A 21,228-nucleotide genomic window follows, 5' to 3' on the forward strand; every position below is an offset into this window, starting at 1 on the left:
CAAAATAGACTACCGTGAATTATACGTGGAAACATCCCAATAATGCAGACACTCGATTTCTTTATAATTTTGAAACTCATCGCACCACGTGTCCACTTTATGAATGGATGCCAACATAACATAAAAAAATATGAAATGGATTTCAGTACTCGCCGAGCTAGGAAATACGTAACTACATATATATATATATTGTACGTCAACATATTATTTTTAAGGTTTGGTCTAAAATAGTAATTACTAATTATAAGATCAGTCTTCAAAATCACCAAAAGAATTCAAACATAACACAGGACGCTAGGAAGTCATAATGAAAAGGCGCTAATCTACAGTGATTTAAAATTTATTAATAATTCCATTAATTAACAATAGTTAAAAGTCTTATTAAATAATAATTAAAAGATACAATAGAAAATTCGGATGAGTTATAAAACATTGCATATATTTTAAGATATTATGACGCTATAACAGACGAATGATATTTTATAAAAAGGCTTGTCGACGCTTTATTTTACTTTGACCTTGACATCTTTGTACACAACAAGGTCAATATTATGGTTCATGATTCTACATAAATTGATAGATATTAAAAACTTTATATATCACATTAAAAGTATAAAAGCTTAATCTAAATTAATTCGTTGTATATTGCTGCATAATTCTTTGTGTATTCGTAATTAATTTGGAATTAGAGTTAACAGAAATCTCCTTCGTTGAGAGGCTCGTCTTCCTTCTTATCGTATACCAGAGTTTTGTAAATAACCTCTTCGAAATGCAACGCGTTCAATCCTTTAGGTTCAGCCACTTTTATCTTAACGTCGCCTGGATATAAGATTTCACCTTTGTTTTTCGTACTACCCATAACTAACGACTTTTGAAGTTTATCAATGCATGGTATTTCTGTAATAAAAATATTTTTTATCTTAGTAATATTATAAATTCGAATGTTCAGATGGATGGATGTTTCTTTGAAGGTATCTTCAGAACGTAAATTTGGCATACATATAGAACATAGTCTGGAAGAACACATAGACAACTATGTTTTTTTTTAATTCCTCGCGGAAGGAGTTGCGTTGCGGGCGACATCTAGTTTTACATATTGGAAAATGAACAAACTAAACGACTACGAACACAATAATTGAAAAAAGTGTAACCGTTTAAGAAAAGGTAAATATGGCTTTTTAATATCAATTCCTTTATAGAACAAATACTACAAATTCCTTTCAGAATTAACTAATATGTCGTCATGTGTTTTGTTAAAAAGATAATGTCAATATTAGATAAAGATAAATGTAATGTGTAAATAAAATTATCACTGACATGATAAGTTTAAAAAAAAAGTGAAGCTAACATAGTTACTGATAGAACATGGACCTTTTAAGTTAAGAAACGAAAACAAGCAATAGAAAACTTTTTCACTTGTTAATAGCTAATTAAGGTTTGGAATAGTTCTCATTATGTTAACGGCATTTTTTGACCCTGATGAAATTGACCTTGAATCATTATCATCGTTGATTATAAAAAAAACAGTTTAACAGTGGTAAAGCCCGCTTTAACATCTTCGCACGAATTGTCCCGGCTCGCCCGGTGATATACCACGATCACACAGAAGATGCGTGAAGTGGAAGTAATTCTGCGTCTCGTCTGATGAGTGTGCGTCCCGGTGGTCTAATTTAATCTTCTTTCCCTTCCCACCCTTTTTCTTATAAGGAAAGGATGGGAAGTGGAAGTGGACTTTCCGGATGAGAGGATGCATGGAAAGGGAAGATATTTTCTTTCTGTGCATCCTCTCCTCCGTTGATTTAAGGTAGGCAACGCATATGCAATTGCATATGTCTATGGGCAACGGTCACTTCGCTATTTCAGCGATTTCAGGTCGCCGCTCGCTCGTTTGCCACCTTATGGTATAAAAAAAACAGGTTTTTATGCGAGGCGTAATGCAATTACCTGAAGTGACAACTTTCTTAATAGGGTTCCCTAATGCAGCTTCTATGACTCTGACGTCACGCACCAGCTGCTGGAACTCTGTGGGTGTGAGCGAGCACACGTGGTCAGTTCCCTTCATCGACTTGTCCAGTGTTATATGCTTCTCCAACACCTGCAAATATTAAGAAGCTATAGAGCTTCCTGTACAAGTAAAATGTTTCATTATTAAAACATACCAATTTTTGTTCAACACAATTTGACTTTTACATTAATTTAACAAGAAAAACGAAATCTCCTGATTTTATATTTTAAACCGATCACAAATAATTAAATAGCTTTGTCTCCTATAACTGTGATCTAGTAAAGAAAGAATCCATCAAGTACAAGATCTATGGTCCATTTGATAACTTATCTATAATATATTCTGTTTAGTGTAATTTTACTAATATTATAAATGCGAATGTTTGGATGAATAGATGGATGTTTGTAAGTAGGTAGGTATCTCTAGAACTGCTGCATGAATGTCGCTGGAATTTAATATAGCATAGATACAGAAAATAGCCTGCAAGAACACTTAAGCTAATTACACATAAACTAATTAAGTTTTTGTTTTAAATCAGCCCCGATTGAGTCGCGGGCAAAAGCTATTCTAATATACAAATGAGTGAAATGTCAACCTTAGCGCCGAGTGCGACAGCGCCCAATGCCACTGCGGTGCCGAGTTCTTGTCCGGAATACCCCACAGGTACATCAAAAGAGTTCATGTAGTCTTGTAGAACTGTTAAATTGCAATCCTCGAAGGGTACAGGGTAAGCAGAGATACAATGCAGAAGACAGAACTGCTTGTGCTGAGCCGATATTATATCGTAAATAGTTTTGACAGCCTTTTTATCCACCATTCCAGTTGATATGATCAAGGGGACCTTCTTCGACGCAGCGTATTTCAAGAACAACGAATTGTTCGAGTCACCTGAACTTATCTTGATAAAGGGTACTTTGATGTTGACAAGAAAGTCGAATGACACCTGAAAATAAATTTTATTTTGCGATAAATTTATTTATAGATAATTTTATGACTGTTTTTTAAATTATCGAAGTGGAAATACCAATACTTTATATTACTATTTCAGGTTATTACTTTACGAACGTGAAAGATGTTTGAGCCGGTGACGTACATCGGACACTAATTTTAGCGTATCTTCTTATGTTTACTCAGAATCCGGATGCGTGAATTTGCAACATGTGATATAAAAGTGACTTGCTGACGTGTTATATTCCTTTCTACCTATAGGTTTAATATGCAATTTTTTGTTGTGTCTAGTCTTAAGAGTACACGCGTTATGGAGTTATGAAACACGAGTCCATAAGCTATAAAACGTGATTTAACAAAGGGTATTGCATTGTTATGTCTTATTTTGCATAATTACATTCTGTATGGAACTTCATTGTTACAAGAGGGCATAAAGATTATGTAGTATTATGTGAAAATTTGTCTATGGTTTGTACATTAACTAGATTTTAAAACATTCATAAATTCATGAATTGTACGATAATAGTTTGAAAGTACCAATATGTATATTTTTGTTCTTCAGTTAGTCACTATAATATAAACACTATATTACTTATCTTACTAATATTATAAAAGCGAAAGTTTAGATGGATGAATGGATGGTTATTTAAAGGTATCTCCGGAACAACTCAACCGATCTTGATGAAATTTGGCCCAGATGTAAAACTCCGCGCAGACGGAGTCTCGGGCAACAATAAGTAGATAATAATGAGCTACTTACCATATCCATTGCTGATGCGGTGAACAGTATTCCGATCTCCTGCGCATATTTAAACAATTCTCTGTACTGCGCCTCTGTGAATTCAAGATGCGTCTTATGTTCGCCGTAAGTTTTGCCCCATGAATTGGGATTGTCATATGGCCTTTCCAAATACTTCGATGTGAATTTCTCTTTGAGACATGTCTTTTGAAATTTAACACAACTCGCACCCGAATCCTGTAATATATTACATATTATTTTATTTTTAAATCAGATATTAAAGTTTATTCTTTAGATTTTAAAGAACAATGTAAATTAAATTGTAAGTAATACAGACTATTAAAATTTATGAAGCAAAAACAAGTCGTAACAGTAAGGTGAACTTATAGAATAGAATGATACTATTGAAAAACATTTATTCTAATCGAAAACAATTGTTTATGAATAAAAAATGATACAAGTGGTAGAAAATTAAAATTGGTAATCTCTGTTCTTGGTAACAAATGCGATTATTTATTTGTGTTATGTATTTCATGAGTAAATAATCTCCAACTGGTATATAAAGTTATAAAAACAAATGATAACTTTAATTACATTGCAACTTGCTATTTACTTATTGCTTTGTAAACATAATTGCCGATAATTGAACAAAGATAAAGTTGTTTGCTGGTAAAAGAAATTGAGTTTTATGTTTTTTAAGGCGTTCTGATATATGTCAGGAATTTTTAGCATAGAGTCCTGAACATATACAAAATAACCAGGACTAGTGTTCTCAAGAACAGTATTAAAAAGGGTCATTGTACTTAATATTATATTATACGAGTAATACATTGTTATAAAATCTGCTAAATTTATTATTAACTTGTAATTACAGTACAGTTATTTCAAATTCAAAGAATGAGTCGACACATTCAAAGCAAGTACATATGCATATTGTTTTCGTTTGTTGTTGTAAAGTAAGGCTTAAAAGTGAAAGTATTTGTAAATATAGCTAGTAGTAAGCTACTATTTTATAAACAGATACATGTTAAATTATGCGGGTAGGTTCCTATACTATCAATAATTAGACTGCTTGTATACGTAACGAGGATAAAGAATCTCTTTGTTTTGTTCTAGCAATAATAACAAAGCGTCACTAACCTAAAACATTACCAATTTACAAATACTCTAATAATAAAATAGTACTGACCTTGGCTGCTTTTATCAATTTTTTCGCTATTTCAATGTCACCTTGATGATTTTGTCCGACTTCTGCTATAATAAAACACGGATTGTCGCCGCCTACTTTGATATCTTCCGTAATCTTCACTACGACCATGTTGTCAGCTGTTGAATTTGTTCCATAAAAAATAAACAAGTCGATACGGGTAGGAGAGGTGAACTAGTACTGACACTGCGTGTAGGTATATACGTAAGGTTTATCGACCTCCCGCTCAGGATTGGATTGTGTAAATAAGGTCGATTCAATATAAAAGCGGGCTCTGTGTCTCGCGGCCGATACACTATTGCGCGCGCGCCTTGCCTGCGCCGCTTGCCTGCTCGTGCCGCCGCGCCCGCCCGCGACGCGACGCCTGATAAATGATAAAACCAGTATGCCCGCTGTCCGCTGCTACCAACAAGTACCTCATAAGGCCCGTCGATTAGTCAATAGCGTGATAAAGTATTAAAACAATACATTAACGAGACGTAAACATTTCCCTTAACTGATGCTTGGTATCGTCTTCTTTAGTATACTTGCTTTTAATATACGTATAGTTAGGTGTAGATGTAAATTGGGGCTAAATTTTAATTCCGAGGCTTAAACTCATGACATACACGATTTTGCTTAAAACTGTTATTCTATGATACTAAGTCGCTTCTCTTTATGTAGATTATCGATCATGTTTGAACAATTTGAGTACAAAACATAATGTACTCATATAAATGTAAGTAGAAAAGCAATGTTTTAGTACAGTGAACAGCAAAACGAGTTTGTTAAAGATATCGATGGCGTCATAACTTAACATACAAGTGAGCGAATGTTGCACGCACGTACAATGATGTACGAAGTATTAATGACCATATGGAGAAGCAAAATTTAAATAACGTAATCATTAATGCTCATAGTTAGTGGACTACCAAAAACAATCAATTCGTATAAAACATAGTTTTAGACATTATTCGTTAGGATCCTTTGGCGCGAATAACGTGCTTTCATTACGAATTCCAGTGTCAGAATTATTAGTGAGGGGACATAAACGTCGACGTTTTAGTAAGGCTAGTGTTGTGCCAGTACACCGGCACAGTGTCGGTTTTCTTCCTAACAATAGTGAGTTGCATTAGGCTGACCTCATACGCCAATAGGGTAAAAAATACATAAAATAAATACAGATTTTAGTATCTTATTCTGCTCTTCTGATACCATGTGCAATTACTAATATGATAAGCAAAGTAAAAACATAAAATTTTATTTAAAGTGAATACCATGTCTAATGTTTGTAAACAAGTCAATATTATTCCAGTAACATCGACGTGCATTAAAAAAGGGCGGTTAAAAGCGGATTTAAGTGATGTCATTTGTATGATAAGCAAACGAACATGTAAACAGTTTTGAAATCAAATGAACAAATATCGATAACAACTTATTTACTTAAAATGAAAAAATTAAACTTTGTGTACTAATCGTCTCAAGTAAGTCTCAAGATTGAGTTATGCGTCACGTTTACTTGCAATAAATTTTTGATAAAAAATAATAAAACATATTGATAAAAATTGTTCAGCACAACCAAAAAGTCTGCTTGGTCAAATTGTAAATTTAATTTTGATACACCTAGATTTGTCGTCCAATTTTAGTTACTACTTTAGTTCACCTGAACGTTTGATGTTCATCAGGAGACGGCAACAGGAGTCACAAACTTTTATCAGTTGAAAAATAGCTAAGTTAATTACCGAAAAAATGTATCATTTTTGCAGAAGTTCGAAGCATCACTTCCAAAGAACGCACTGCTAGAACTAACTGCTGTAATTCCGATGGTACCAGAGAACATTGATGATCCGTGCCTTTCATGCTTCTGTCTAAAGTTATATGCTTCTCTATTACCTACATGGAAAAGAAAAACCACCCTTAGAATTTGGATTATTTTACTTTATACTTACTTAGTAAAAGGTGTTCGAAATAAAAAAAAATTATAAAAAGAAATACGTACCTTAGCTCCTAAAGCAACAGCAGCTATAACGACCTTTATTCCCAGCTCATGACCAGAGTAACCCACAGGAACATCGTAACAATTCCTATAATCTTGGAGGACTCTTAGATTACAGTCTTCGTAAGGCGTAGGATACGCGGACACACAATGTAGTAAGCAGAAATGTTTATGTTGTGTTGATATTATATCATAGATGGATGTCACAGTCGCTTTATCTATCATTCCCGTAGAAACTATGAGTGGAATCTTCTTGGTCGCAGCGTATTTTATGTAAAGAAGATTGTTGGAGTCTCCGGACCCTATCTTTATGAATGGGACTTTCAGGTTGAGTAAAAAGTCAAAAGATTCCTAAAACAATAAGTTACATCTAGATATTTTATATGAAGACTAGTTACTGCAATCAACGGTACTAAAGACATGCGATAATATTGAAAGTTTCGGTTAAACTATAAAAGAAACGAAGACAAAGTCTATTGAGTTATAAAAAATAAATAGTGTATAGTACCATATCCATCGCAGAGGCTGTAAACATAATATCAAGATCTTGTGCATATTTTAACAAGACTCTGTATTCGTCTTCGGAAAATTCTAAATATCGTTTGTGTTCGCCGTACGTGGATCCCCATGAGTTGATGTTGTTATACGGTTGTTCTAACCGTTGTTTTGTAAACTTATCTTTAAGACTACTCTTTTGAAACTTAACGCAATCTGCACCAGCTTCCTGTAATTATGAAATGTGTTATTAACTTTCTGTATTAAAATGCGATGAACTGTTATAATTTAGCCAATATGCAAGGTACAACCCATCCAAAAATGTCTAGTAGGCGTTTTGGTTTTTGAATAGAGCTCATTTTAGTAAACTTTGATTAACTCGGACTCTAGATCTAAATTTTATATAAAAACTTAATAATATAATATAAATGCGAAAATTTAGATGCATGAATGGATGTTTGTTTGAAGGTATCTCTAGAACTACTGAACTGATAACGAAGAAATTTGGCATGAATGTAAAACATAGTCTGGAAGAAGACGTAGACTAATAAGTTTTTTTTTAAATCCTCGCGGACGGAGTCGCGGGCAACAGCTACTGTTTTAAATAAAACTTCAACCAGTAAGTTAAGGTTTAATTAAGTGTAATTGAAATCATAATTGATGGAGGGTTCTTAATGCAAGTTAACTGAGCTATTAAGAAAATGTTCCGGCATTTTGAATAAGAATCGTTTAAATTCAAACTTACCTTAGCCGCTTTTATCAGTTTTTTTGCAATTTCAATGTCACCTTGATGATTTTGTCCAATTTCAGCGATAATAAAACACGAATTGTTACCACCGATTTTAACATTGTTTCGTAAAATTATTGTACTCATATTAAATTTCTAAACGTCTTTAATATTGATCCCGATAAAATGACCGTTGAAATAACGCAGTCGTTCGAATTCGTGTTTGAAGGTCGAATTAATTTTTCGGGCACTGCATGTGTAGGGCTCAATTTAACTCAATAGAATAGTACTTAGGGTCACCATCATTTGATATATCTTTTGTGGGACATTCCTGGATTTCATTTTGACGTGACTGTTTTATGCAATACTTGAGTAAGTATAGTTAAACGCTTTAATTTTGAGCACATTATCAAAACAAGAGTATTGTAATTAAACTGAGTAATAATTAATGGCGTTCTTAACTTTTTTCTTTTCTTTAATAACTCCCGTGCATGTAATTCGAACAGAAATGAAATCTTTAATCATAGTTATTGATCTAAAGATTGAAAAATATCTTTTTTACAACGGTATTAAACAAATGAGAAATCATTTATAAATTGATAGATTTATTATACACTTTGTACATCGACATTCACATTTACAAACGTCAATTTAATTGACTGTACATGCAGCTATTTTAACAATGTCTGAATGGTTCTTAAATCTATCACTTAAAGCACGATTCACTCTAGACTCGGTCATCTTTCCTAGGAAGTTTGAAATATAACGACCTGCTTCGATCAATTTGACCAAATCAATGTCTGTGTTAACTCCAAGGCCATATAAAAAGTATACTAAGTCCTCTGTTGCTAGGTTTCCTGTGGCCCCTCGGGCGTAAGGACACCCCCCAAGACCTGATATTGATGAATCCACAGTTTTGATTCCGAACTGTAACAAATAGTGCCTTTAATATATGGTGTAGAGTGTCCACGACGGTGTCAAAAAAAAAATTTAAACGAACGCCAACATTTCAAAATTGCGTGTTAGGACGGGAGGCAAAAGCCCGCGAAATATTATTAAAATATTTACTGTTCAAAGATAAATAGTGAAATCAAAGGAAAAACCATTATAATTAGTGAGGTAATCAACATATAAAAATAACACTAAAATCATTGAGTAATAAAATAAAAATAATGAGATGAAATTCGCTAAATTGCATCGCATCGCAAAATGTTGTTATTCTTCCTTTCAGCATTAAAAACTCTTTAGTTATTGCGGATATTAATAGCTGGAAATAACTAATAAACTTCCGCCTGTTCGTTTGCGCGTTATAAAAGAAGTATTTATCTAAATCACAATGTAAAAAATACTTTGTTAATAAAAAGGAAATAGGAAAAAGTTTCACAATACTATTCTTTACGCTTCCTACTTCCGAAATATCTAACTAAATCATTGATCCTAGGGATATTTTCTAGTAATATAATTTTTTGCATTGTAACTTTGATTAAAAACATTAAAAAAAAATTAAAAGAAGCCTTGTCAGTAAAGTTTGATTTTTACATTTGAAATGTTGATTCATCGTTTGTTAATGGAATAGCATCCTATCTGTTATCATGATAAAAGATATGTAACTATAAGAATATTTTCTTTTGGGACTTATCTTTATTATTATATAACATTTAGAATTTATTCTACAAATGTTACTTTAGACTATTTTTTTGTTGAAACAAGTGACATAATAAAGATATGAGAAAAGAGTAAAGTTAACACCAAATTATTATGTATAATCTTTAGATCATATGTATATAAAAAGTACTAAATAACCATTATTTTGTTATAAAAAAATAAACGAAACTTACTTCTAACCCAGCAAGTAAATTTGAAAGACCTTGACCGTAAGTGTCATGGAAATGCAACGCTAAGTTTTCTGGCTTGGCAACATTGAGCACTTCACGCATCAGTCTTTGCACTGAGCCGGCAGTGCCCACTCCTATTGTATCCCCTAGGGATACTTCATAACAACCCATTGCAAACAATTCTTCTGTTATCTATAAATGTAAAATGTAGTATATAAGGGTTTTTAATATCAAACTTATTCGACAACTGACAATATATATTCTATTTGGAAATCATAATTCTATACCTCACCTTGGCTATACCTTTAGGATGAATGGGACCATCATATGGACATCCTACAACACAAGATATGTAGCCCCGAACTCTTAAACCATCTTTAATAGCCTGAACAGCTACTTCTTTAAACCTTTTTAAGCCTTCTTCAACTGAGCAGTTCAGATTTTTCTGTGAAAATCCTTCCGATCCAGCAGGAAATATGGCAACTTCTTCAATATTACATTTCATCTGTAATTTATTTACAAGGTATAAGTTTTGATAATAAAAGCATTATGGTATATATAGCAAATAATATATTAGTAGTATCCTTTCTAGGTAAGAAATGTATTACAGATACCTCTAATAAAATTCCCAATAGCTTGTTTGTAATAACTAACAAATATTAATATTATTCTAATAAATTACTAAACAAAATATAGGGAAAAGGTTATTATAATTCTTCACTTACAGCCGTCTCATAGCCTTTTAAATTGGGTATCAGTACTGGATAGTTTACTCCAGGACTTCTTTTGATAGTTTTCATTACATCAGTACCATCACTCATTTGTTTAACCCATTTTGGACTTACAAAACTGTAATGATCAAAACTATAAGTTATGTACAAGGCAATTTAAAAAAAACTTAGTTTTTTTGTAATTGTGAATACTACACCTTGCAGATTCAATATTTTTGATGCCAGCTGCAGCAAGTTTATGTATAAGTTCCACTTTCACATCAGTTGGAACAAATTTGGACTCATTTTGTAAGCCATCTCGAGGTCCAACTTCGTAAATTCTTATATCGGACACAGTACTCTGTAAACATGAGATTTTATGTGTTTAGTTATAATATTTTTAAAAACCTTACACATGTCGTCAAGGAAAAGTTAAATTAAGATACAAATAGATTAATAACTTTTAAATATTATATTTGTCATTAAAATACTTACCAGTGTTCGAATGTAACAAAGTTCGTTTTTTAGTTTTAATTTAAGGGCTCTATTTACTGAATGCATTTTTTAAACGTACACTTTCTAAAACTTCTGTCTATTCTATCAAAAACGAGTTTGCTCTCGGCGTAATAATATGCAAATAAAACTACTCGCCAGTCTTACAAGATCGTATTTACAAAACATTTCTTATCAAAGACTGGTTTTTGATAATGATAACAAACTTCAAAACTTCAAATTCAAACTTCATCGCACAACACGAAGATAGCTTTACCTACCTACATTTTTACTTTTAATTTCCGTTAAAGTTAATTACAATAATAAACAAAAAACAATAGATGATCAAAGACAGAAAAAGAATTCTTCGTACTGGCTGGAAATCGCAACCAAATGCAACGAAACATAAACTAGGAAAGTTATAAAAAAGCCAATGGCAAGGTGAAATGGTTGTCAGATTTCGTGATTTTGTTGCCAGTTGTTGTCACTTTGTCAGTAGTTGTCAGTTGTCACTGTCATATTAATGCTTATGGGATTTTGAGATTTATTGGTTATTTTGCCGGTAAATAAAGAATATTTGTTGATTGCAAACATCGAATTAAATTTGAAATAATGGGTAATTGACTTTTTAATTAACTACAGCTTAAAGTACATTGCGAATTGTTTATATTAAAATGTGTTAAAATGTTTTAGCGGTAAACAGTGCCACGTCCTTCGTTTTATCCAGCATCCTCACATTGTTGATATTTTCTGGGATGCAAATGTATAAACCACTTCTAGTAAGGTCGCCGATCACAATTATATTTGGAGGTTACCTTGGTTCCCTGATGTTCTTATTTTTTGTAACAGTATCCTTTTTTAGTATTTTTGTTGGTGTTTACTTATCTTAACTTTCAAGTGCAATTTTCAATAATTTTATGTATTATAGAAATTGACATAAGTAACTAGAGCAGAATAAGATCCTTAATGGTTTATTCAGGCAGTAGGAAACTTAGAAGCTACATTATTTGGTAAGAACTTTCAATTGAAGCTGCCAGAAATTGTACTATCCATGGCAATATCACTTATTGCAGCGGGTATGGTGCATCGGATTTGCTTCACAACATGGTAAGTTATTTTTTTTTCTTAAATGATTATGGAATGGAGGAAGGGATTGATAGAACAATCTTTTAGTTGTCAATTTATTAAGTCTGAATCTAAACTGTCCAATTGTACTGTAGCAAAGTTATTGCATTTTGTCAGTGTAATTTTGAAGATCATAATGTGTTGTTTAAGGTATTGGTATAAATCTCTATATTATGGCAAGTTTTTGTCAAATATTTTACACAGAACCTGGGAAAATGACTATATAGATGTTTTAATTTAGGTTAATGTGATTTTTCTATATTAATGTATGTAAAATTCTTTCTTTTTTCAGTTTGATATTTTCACTCATGACCATCTACTACATGAACAAGCTGTCACAGAAAACATATGCAGCAGTAGCCCCAGTTGCTGCCCCAACCAAGTCTCGTAGACATAAATGAAATATTTTATTTCTATGTATTTTCTTTTAATTTTTATAATGATAGAATAAAGTCACAATTCCAGAAGTTCTTTTTATAATTTTAATAAAATTATTATTTTTAAATGAGATTTTTAAACTTATTACTTTGTATATCTTTGTAGGTTCAGTGGAGGTAGAAATTAATAACAATTTTTCTAAAGTAAAATATATGTGTTGATTTATTGTATGCGAGGTATCTCACAAAAGAATTAATACTGAAAAAAAAAACTACATGTAAAGTTATTCTGTCAACATAGCTAAAGATTTAAACAATTTTGCAAGCAAGCATATAAATAGTTTAATCTTTTATGAATCACAAATTGAGACATTTGTTATCTTATCTTTTTTACAAATGATAGAATGAATAATATATATTCTTTAAACTACAACAAAATGCCATTTAATTTAATACCTACTAATAAAGTTCTTCCAGACTGTTCTATATGTATGGCAAATTTCATTGAGATCCGTTCAGTTATTCTATAGAAGCATGCAAACATTCATCCATCCAAAGATTCACATTCATAATATTAGTAACATAAGATTACCTGGGATTAAAGAGGCAAACATTTGATAGAATATTTAGCCTTTGTCACAAAAAATGTGCAGTGCAAAATATTAAAATTTAGTACATAAGCCATTGACATGGCCTCGGAAATAAGAATTTTGTGTTGGATATGTTACGGCAAGGATAACTACTTATCAAGCACATGTTGTCATCATTGATCATTATCGTTATCTTTAACGCGATTGAGATATTTCCTTCAGTCGACAAAAATTTGCATTATTCAGAAAATTTATTTACCATACAACGGGTATGTCTTAAGGTACGCGTCTATTGGCTCGCACCTGACGAACTGTACACACGGATTAAACAGATTTGATGTCTTTCGATGCGGACGGCGCGGATGATGGACGCTGAGCTTTTTAGAATCATACAAAGCAAACTAAAATCGGGTGCGAGCCTTGCTTGCCTTAAATGTATAAGCTGTTTTTTTGTGATCTAGGACCTCCTATAGGAGTATGTAAGGGTGCCTAATTTGCAATTGCAGATCTGTGGCACCCCTTACACTCATGACCATCTACTACTTGAACCAACTCCGTGATCGGTCGTCCAACCGCGCCACCCTAATGTTAGCTCTGTCTGAAACAATCCGCTCTTGCTGCTTGGGCGGACAGTAGGCGTTTTCTACACATTAAAAAAGGACCTCCTATAACTTACATGTATATCAAGTGAGGTGTCCTTAGGGGTACAATCAGTCGGTATATTTTATTGTTTGTTTATTACATTTACTCACATGGCAAAAAAAATGAAAAAAAAGGTTTTATTATTATATTTATTTTATTATTTATTTTTACATAAAGAATGGTTTATTGTTGTACTTGCAAATGTTTCGCAATTAATCTGCATTAATGCCGGTACGACTTCATTCTTTTAAAAACCTGTTCGCACGAACCGGTAGGATGCCTCCGCTGAATCACAGCATAATACCCTTGCAATAACTTTCACAGCCATTGTATTCGAGTATTACAAAAAAGATTAGCTATGGACAAAAATAGGATTTAAAATTCTGCGTAGAATTTTAACTAGAGACGTTGTGATGCAAAATTGGCTACTCAATTGAGAGTTAAGGCTGTCGAAACATAACAAAACGATGTTATCTCAGTTTTTTTAAAATAAGAATTACAAATAGTCTATTGCTAGGTCTTTGTCTATTCAAAGTACATGCACCCGTAGATGTAAAAACCGCAAGAATTTCGTATCTGCTTATCCCACTTGACTAAAATCGGCCTCCTGTTGACAAATTGTAGCAAATTTAATTTATTCTGGTTTTTAGCAACAGTAAAATAGGAAGCGAATTATGTAGCAATTCAACCGTATGTATATCTATTCGACCTATTGCTTTATTCCAATGATGTATGACAGAAATTGATACATGTACATGCGCTCAATTGAATATTCGCTCACTGATGTTCCTCACTCGGCCTCTTGCTTATGCAATGAGTGTCAAGGGTCACATGAAATGTCAACCAATTATTACTAGACTGGGGAATTGCTGCTATTAGTTTATAATGAAACGATTGTTCGTTTAATTGAATTACGAATACGTATTTATTTTTTCACTTTGTCGGAATGAGTCCCGACATAATGTTAAGATTATAGCTTTCAAGTCATGGGAGTTTTTATAGCTATGGTATAGCTTTATCGTGAGTTTTCACAATGTAGAAAAACATGTTTTCAATTTCATTCTCTTTGAACATAAAACAGATATGGGTTTCGGCAATGGAATGTCATGATTTCATCATTTATTCACCATGGCGTTTATTTTTTGTTACGTTATTTAAATATTTATATAAGTATCTTAACAAATATTGATGTAATTCAAATCATAACTTCAATTGAGAGTAAAATGCAATATTTTTAAACATATATTCTTGATGTTCTTAAAAGGAATAATCTTTAAAAGAAAATAATATTGTTAATCAAAGTTTATTTATTAACACTCAATCAATCAATGAATATAAACATACTTTACTCTTAACTATTAGATACATGAACTAAATAATTTAAGAGTTAGTAGTTTAATTGTTAATAAAAAATAAGTTCAAAATCAAACAATTGATGGTTAATGAAAAATGGTAAAGGAAGTAAATAAAATCAATTTTAGTATTTAAATGAAATAAAAAATAAATAAACACTAAACAAATCTTTGAATTACAAGTAAGGCTTATAGTATCCTATTTCTAAAATTACAATTTATCAACTCACTCAGTGGAGAATATAATCAAGGTTACATTGTTCAATATGCAACCATAAATATAATAGTTGTGTGATTCTCACTGCAGTCCAAGTCTTAAAAAGGTCAGAGAGCCCAGTGCTCAGCTGTGTGTATTGGTGAACATAAGTGTAAGTGAAGGAAGATTAAAAATCATCGATGTTTTTTGCTGACTGCACTGAAATAACACAACTACATAAGAATAATAACACTAATATAAATTTAAGTAAATAAAGGCTTGTTCATCTAGTACCAAAGTAATATGAACTTTTTCTCCATGTTTCAGACATAACAACTTGGACCTTGATATGTATTACACCTAAATTGCCTTTCATTAATAAATGAGATGTATAATTACTTATGAGCTAATTCATATTGCACATATTATGAAGTAATTTGAAACTCAGTTTTGTCTATGAAATAGCTACATTTTTTGTAAAAAAGTTATATAAACAATAATAATGGTCAACTCTTTTAAACCGGTATGTCTATGGTTTATTACATGACTCGTTAAGAGTTTTCATTATAAGTGAATCACTAAACACATGATTCACCCACTCATATTTATGTAACTGATCGATTGTGAATGTCGTCTGTTTGTAATTCGCCCAGACAAATTGAAAGAGTCACCTAAATACTTCAATACTGCCCAAAACTTATTTAGCAAAGGTTCACTGTAGTTATAAAAATGATAAAGTATATATACATTCATAAAATATATGCAATGCAATAATAGTATTTCACAAATCAACTAATAGTTTTCTATATTTAGATATTAATAATTGTGACACACATATGGTTTCCAGTTTGCTTTTCTTTTTGTTTCATTACATTTACGTCATTTGCTTTTCCCCCCTAAGAACGGATGACGTGTTTAAGACGTCAAACCAAAAATTAAACTTTTAATATTTTATAAATAACATTCTTAAATTAAATGTACTGCCTTTACATAATACTCCAAGCAATCAAAAGTTATTCCGTTCCACATGCAAATATATTCTCAAATAACTCCGCACCCATGGGATTAATAATATTTCCATAGAAGCAAAAAGTTACTATATTTTAGGGTTGTAAAACTTGTAGATTGTAGATTTACAAATGAATACATTCCATATCATATCAGATAATACAAAAATAAAAATCTTGATTTGGTAGTAAAATTATCCACAATTTTCAAACAACAAAATTTGGCACCAAGGTTAAAGTGGTCACATAACAATAGGTGATGTGTTAGCATGTTTGCTTTTAATGATATAAAAATATAGATATATAGATGAGTTAATAACATAGACATATTATGTATAAATTGAGTATGTTTGAAATATTTAGTAGCTAATAGTTTCATAATTCTCATAGTAATTTATCAAATAAGCAATATATTTCTGTATCAAATCAAATTTGCTTTTATCACAGATTTAGTAAAATTTATAAGGCACTAGGTTGAAGAAATCTTACTAGCAATTAATGAACATAAGGAAGTACATTTTAATTTCACCTGCATAATAAATAATGAGAAATAATGTAACATGTTTATAACTAGAAATCTCATAACTGAACTGACAAGTACTTACCTAAGTTTATTTTATAATACTGTGCCACAGTTCTCAAGGCATCCATTTAAATTTTTATTAATTTTAAATTATACCATATTTAGACATACTAATCCACTATGACACAATCTTTGCATTAATAATTTTACTTTGGATGGACTCAATTCTGTAAAATTTTCAAAACAGTGATTATCATATTAATATAATTCACTCCTGACATTGTAAATATTGATTTCAGAAAGTTTTAAATTCACTTGTTTCTCATATGCATACTGTTGTTTCTTGTGTATGGGTTTTGTAAGATTCTTGGTGTTGTTTCCATAACTCGAAGCAACAATTCATCTAAATAATTTTCTAAATCTTTATTCTTCTTCTTTTCAGCTTCTGCATCTTTTTGCATGTTGTAGATCATGACAATTAAATCTTCTCTTGTCTTTCCATCAAACTGTTGCAAGACCGTCTTAGGAATGTTATTAAAGGCTGGATTGATAGCATCTTCTTCAACAATGTTCTCTTCACCAACAATAATTCGCTCCTCTAACAATTTCTTTGGTTTGTTATTGTTACCAAACTTTTTAAAGAACTTTGGGCTAGGCTTTTCTTTCAGAGAACTGGGACTATCCAGTTTCTTATTTCTTTCTAGACTTGATGACTTTTCTCTGTCAATAGTACTCTGGCTATTGGATTTTGGACGGGAATAAAGTTTTTGGGACCACTCATCATTTTTATCTATCACTTGAGCAGGCAGCTGCGGAGCTGTGAATGTGTCTAAACTCAAGCGGACAGGTTTTTGAGGTGCTAACTTATCAGGTACTGCTAAGTTACTGCTTGTTGATCTTCTTAAGAATTCTCCACCTCCTAGGTTTTCAAGGGAAGCATTAACTGGCGATGGAGTATATTTATGCCCTCTTGGTAGTGTGTGGACATTGAGTGAACTCCCAGAACTTTTATGGGACAGATCATCAAAAGCAAATTCATCTTCATCTTCACTAATTACACCAGGGTCTGCTTCCCCTGACAATCTTTTTGGTGTTGAATGGTCGGGCGTCAGCAAAGTCGGAGTTTTGAGATTCCCCACACTGCCATCAAGTGATAAAGTATCACTTTTCTTATCTTTCTTTGTCAGATTAATTTTGGAACCAAGATTCTTAGCGAATTTCTTGATACCTTTACGTTTTTCAATGCTTCCGATACTCATAAGGCTTCCGCCTACATTCTGAGCAATACTTGACAAAGATGATTTATGTTTTTCCTTTTTGCTAAGATCTGTCAGGCTTCCTTCTTTTACTGTAAAACCTATTTTAACTTCAAGCTCGCCTCTTTTTTTATCACTTTCTTTCCCAGTTTTACCTTGCAATGTATACCAGCGATTTCTTGGACGTTCATAGACATCGAGGTCTTTTAACGGAATCGATACTTGACCTAGTAAGTGATCCTTTACAAAATCCTCGTCGTAAACTTTCAAAACGATTTCAGCAGTGTTGCCGTGAGATGGAATACGTAGTTCACATTCTTCTAACCATTCGACGTTCTCAGTAGCTTTGTGTTTCACGGAAGTTTGAAACTTTTCTTTACCGAGGGCAATAGTAACAAAACAGTTATTAGTACCGTTTTTACCTTTAATTAATAATCCACGGGCTCTTTGGACTGTTACTTGCACATGTGTCGGATCCCACATTTTATTAAAAGAAATAGTAATAATAAAGCAATATTTTTGTTGATGGAATGTACAAAAAAACTACTGTTATACAAACGATGAGCTGTCGCAGTCAATAATCATAGACCGTCACCCGTCACCATTTGTTTGTTAAGTCCGTTCACCGTTCAGTCGCATCATTTGTCATTCTTACTCATAGACCATAGACTTAATGTCAACGTCAGGATTTTTTTAATTTTTACAGCTGTGGATTATTGCTCATTTTAGCAATGTCAAGTATTTTACTTTAAGTTGACAATTAGAAAGTTAAATTTAAATCGCGTTAAATGACCATTACAGGCGACCACAATCTATAAACAGTCCCAACACTTGGAACGGATGAGATAAGGAGGCGGAGAGTGGATTTAGCTTTACTGAACATTCTTCGACATTGCAATAAATGTAAGAGTAATCCACGCCATCATGCTGTGAGACCATGACATTTTCCCTTTTAAGTCTTAGCTGCTTGATTTAGATAAAATAACACGAAAATGTATGTATAGACTGTTCCATATTTACTGATTTTCTAATAGTTTCTTACATTATAGGAATAAAATAAAAACAGCAATTACACAATTTGTTAATGAAAATATTCTAAACTCAACGTTCGGTAGAATACACTCACATTATTCTCTAGTATTGTAAACAACACTACATGTAAAACTAAATTATTTCTAGTCGAGTTGAATCGTTTGTGGCTTCACTGTGATTCACCTAAAGTAGAGCGAATTTGCGAAATTTATTTGAATCGAAGGTTGTAATGTTCTAAAAGCTGCTAGCTTGTTTTATTTAAAATCGATAAAGACTTACTTCTTACAATGATTTGTTTTTATAATCAATTGTAAGATTTAAATGAAAATTTAGATAGTTCAAATCACCTGCTTAAGTGTTACTTGGTATATCTTAAACGATATTATTTTGTGTCGCATATTTTCATTATGCCAGGGCTGTTAATAATCTATTAGTGCTAAATTATAGTAATTATGTAATTCATATGTCTGTTACTAAACGTAAACAAAATGGAAGAATAAGTGTATTCCAAAATATCTACAAGTTTTGTAATTATGATATTTGCAATTAGTTTTATACAATTTAGGTCAAACTCCCACAAACGTTTACACATTCCCTACAATAGAACATCACTTTTTTGCTACAAATGTTCACAGTATTCATTTGATTATTGATCATAGCAATCAAAATGTTCTTTCTTTGTTGCTATCTCTCAGGCGCTGTAATTTCATCTTGTTGATGTGGAGTGCCGCACATGTTGCACAACATTTTGAATTCCTGCAATGAGTGAGACAATAACTCTTTTATAATATTAACAAAGAGTTTGAAAAAAAGTATTTGTTTAACAAAGATAAAGTTATATCCAGAATACGGTTTATATTTTTAACATTTTACTTACATGCAAATTAATATTTTTACGTTTATAATGCGTTTATATATTTACCAGATTATAAAATTCGCGTACTCGGTTCATGACGATTTGATGACATTTTGGATGCCAGGATACAGGGTTCATGTAATTGGCTGTTCTGGTCGCGATGTACTCTAGATCTTTAAGATTATCTGGTTCTGGTGGAGGTACAGTGCTGAAAGCTTTGTCTAAAGTATCACTGTCCAACGTATCAATTTCTTTTGGCAAATTAACCATGTCGCGGATGTTGCTCGCTTTAAGTCTTACTTCAAAATGACATTGTACATTCGATTTCGATTTGAAACAACTATTCAATTGTCTATGGAGGGGGAAATTTTTACCTGACTTCACCTATTGTTTAAAGTCTTTTATTCGATGAAAGTAGGCTTACCTTTTTGTCTCAAAAAATGTATTTATGAATATGAAATAAAGGGAATTTAGTTTAAATTACTTAATTTTATATATTGTACCTACTGTATAACTTCTGTTATTCTATTAAGGTAAGTCCGCTACCTCCCAAATACTTAAAAGGAATTAAAGAACTGATAGATTACTTGTGATATCTATAATACCATAATATCTACAAGAAAACAAAGTTGTCGAGATTATTATTGAACTTGTTTTTGTAGTGAGGAATAGTAACAAAACTTTTACACCTACAAGAAACAAGTCGCGAGTAAATTATACGGAACGTATAAAAGATGATTGGATTTTTCTTCGAAAGAGAATACATAAATTGTATTTTTATTTTTGAGGCTTTGTGGACTCTAGTTTTAAGAAAATAAACATACTAGTATAGTATTTGAACAATAAAATAAATATTCAAAAATAAGAGTTTATAAGCGTGTAAATATACATATTGTTATTTTAAGAGGTTATTTGCAAATCAATCAATAACTAAATAAATTATCATTGATAAAAAACAGTCATATTGCTTTTCCTACTTAAAGCCAGAAATGAAAAACGAAACCACAATAATATTCTTGCTAATTAAATAAACATGTGTAAAATCCATTCCATTTATTAATTCAAAGTTTAAGGTCCCATACATCACAAAGCGTCGGTAAGGTAAATGCTACTCACAAACAAACAGCAGACTCGTTATC

General features: G+C 31.9%; 5 protein-coding genes across 5 annotated transcripts; 1 reads left to right on the forward strand and 4 right to left on the reverse strand.

Annotated features, from left to right (window-relative positions):
* Window positions 1-355: 355 nt before the first annotated feature.
* Window positions 356-5,267, reverse strand: NANS (N-acetylneuraminic acid synthase). The gene is made up of 5 exons (XM_013321756.1): window positions 4,882-5,267; window positions 3,714-3,929; window positions 2,601-2,948; window positions 1,945-2,095; window positions 356-897 (listed from the first exon to the last, which is right to left on the reverse strand). The coding sequence occupies exons 1-5, from the start codon at window positions 5,008-5,010 to the stop codon at window positions 692-694; spliced, it is 1,050 nt and encodes a 349-aa protein (XP_013177210.1). The 5' UTR covers window positions 5,011-5,267; the 3' UTR covers window positions 356-691.
* A 1,345-nt stretch (window positions 5,268-6,612) lies between these two features.
* On the reverse strand, window positions 6,613-8,333 carry LOC106124172 (sialic acid synthase-like). Its single transcript, XM_013320643.1, has 4 exons — window positions 8,115-8,333; window positions 7,383-7,598; window positions 6,878-7,225; window positions 6,613-6,771 (listed from the first exon to the last, which is right to left on the reverse strand). Exons 1-4 carry the CDS (start codon window positions 8,241-8,243, stop codon window positions 6,613-6,615), a joined length of 852 nt encoding a protein of 283 aa, XP_013176097.1. The 5' UTR covers window positions 8,244-8,333.
* A 351-nt stretch (window positions 8,334-8,684) lies between these two features.
* Window positions 8,685-11,492, reverse strand: Hmgc (hydroxymethylglutaryl-CoA lyase). Its single transcript, XM_013321865.1, has 6 exons — window positions 11,137-11,492; window positions 10,860-11,002; window positions 10,657-10,780; window positions 10,224-10,436; window positions 9,935-10,123; window positions 8,685-9,023 (listed from the first exon to the last, which is right to left on the reverse strand). Exons 1-6 carry the CDS (start codon window positions 11,200-11,202, stop codon window positions 8,748-8,750), a joined length of 1,011 nt encoding a protein of 336 aa, XP_013177319.1. The 5' UTR covers window positions 11,203-11,492; the 3' UTR covers window positions 8,685-8,747.
* Window positions 11,493-11,678: 186 nt separating this feature from the next.
* LOC106124862 (protein KRTCAP2 homolog) lies at window positions 11,679-13,032 on the forward strand. The gene is given in 4 exon segments (NM_001312034.1): window positions 11,679-11,749; window positions 11,827-11,981; window positions 12,113-12,240; window positions 12,551-13,032. Coding segments are annotated over 3 exon segments (330 nt in total). The 5' UTR covers window positions 11,679-11,749; window positions 11,827-11,888; the 3' UTR covers window positions 12,660-13,032.
* Window positions 13,033-15,190: 2,158 nt separating this feature from the next.
* On the reverse strand, window positions 15,191-18,842 carry Rip11 (Rab11 interacting protein). The gene has a single exon (XM_013321598.1). The coding sequence runs from the start codon at window positions 18,682-18,684 to the stop codon at window positions 17,257-17,259; it is 1,428 nt and encodes a 475-aa protein (XP_013177052.1). The 5' UTR covers window positions 18,685-18,842; the 3' UTR covers window positions 15,191-17,256.
* Between the last annotated feature and the right edge of the window lie 2,386 nt (window positions 18,843-21,228).

The sequence above is a fragment of the Papilio xuthus genome, unplaced genomic scaffold, assembly GCF_000836235.2.
Source record: "Papilio xuthus unplaced genomic scaffold, Pxut_1.1 DF825946.1, whole genome shotgun sequence".
In the NCBI taxonomy this organism is placed as follows: domain Eukaryota; kingdom Metazoa; phylum Arthropoda; class Insecta; order Lepidoptera; family Papilionidae; genus Papilio; species Papilio xuthus.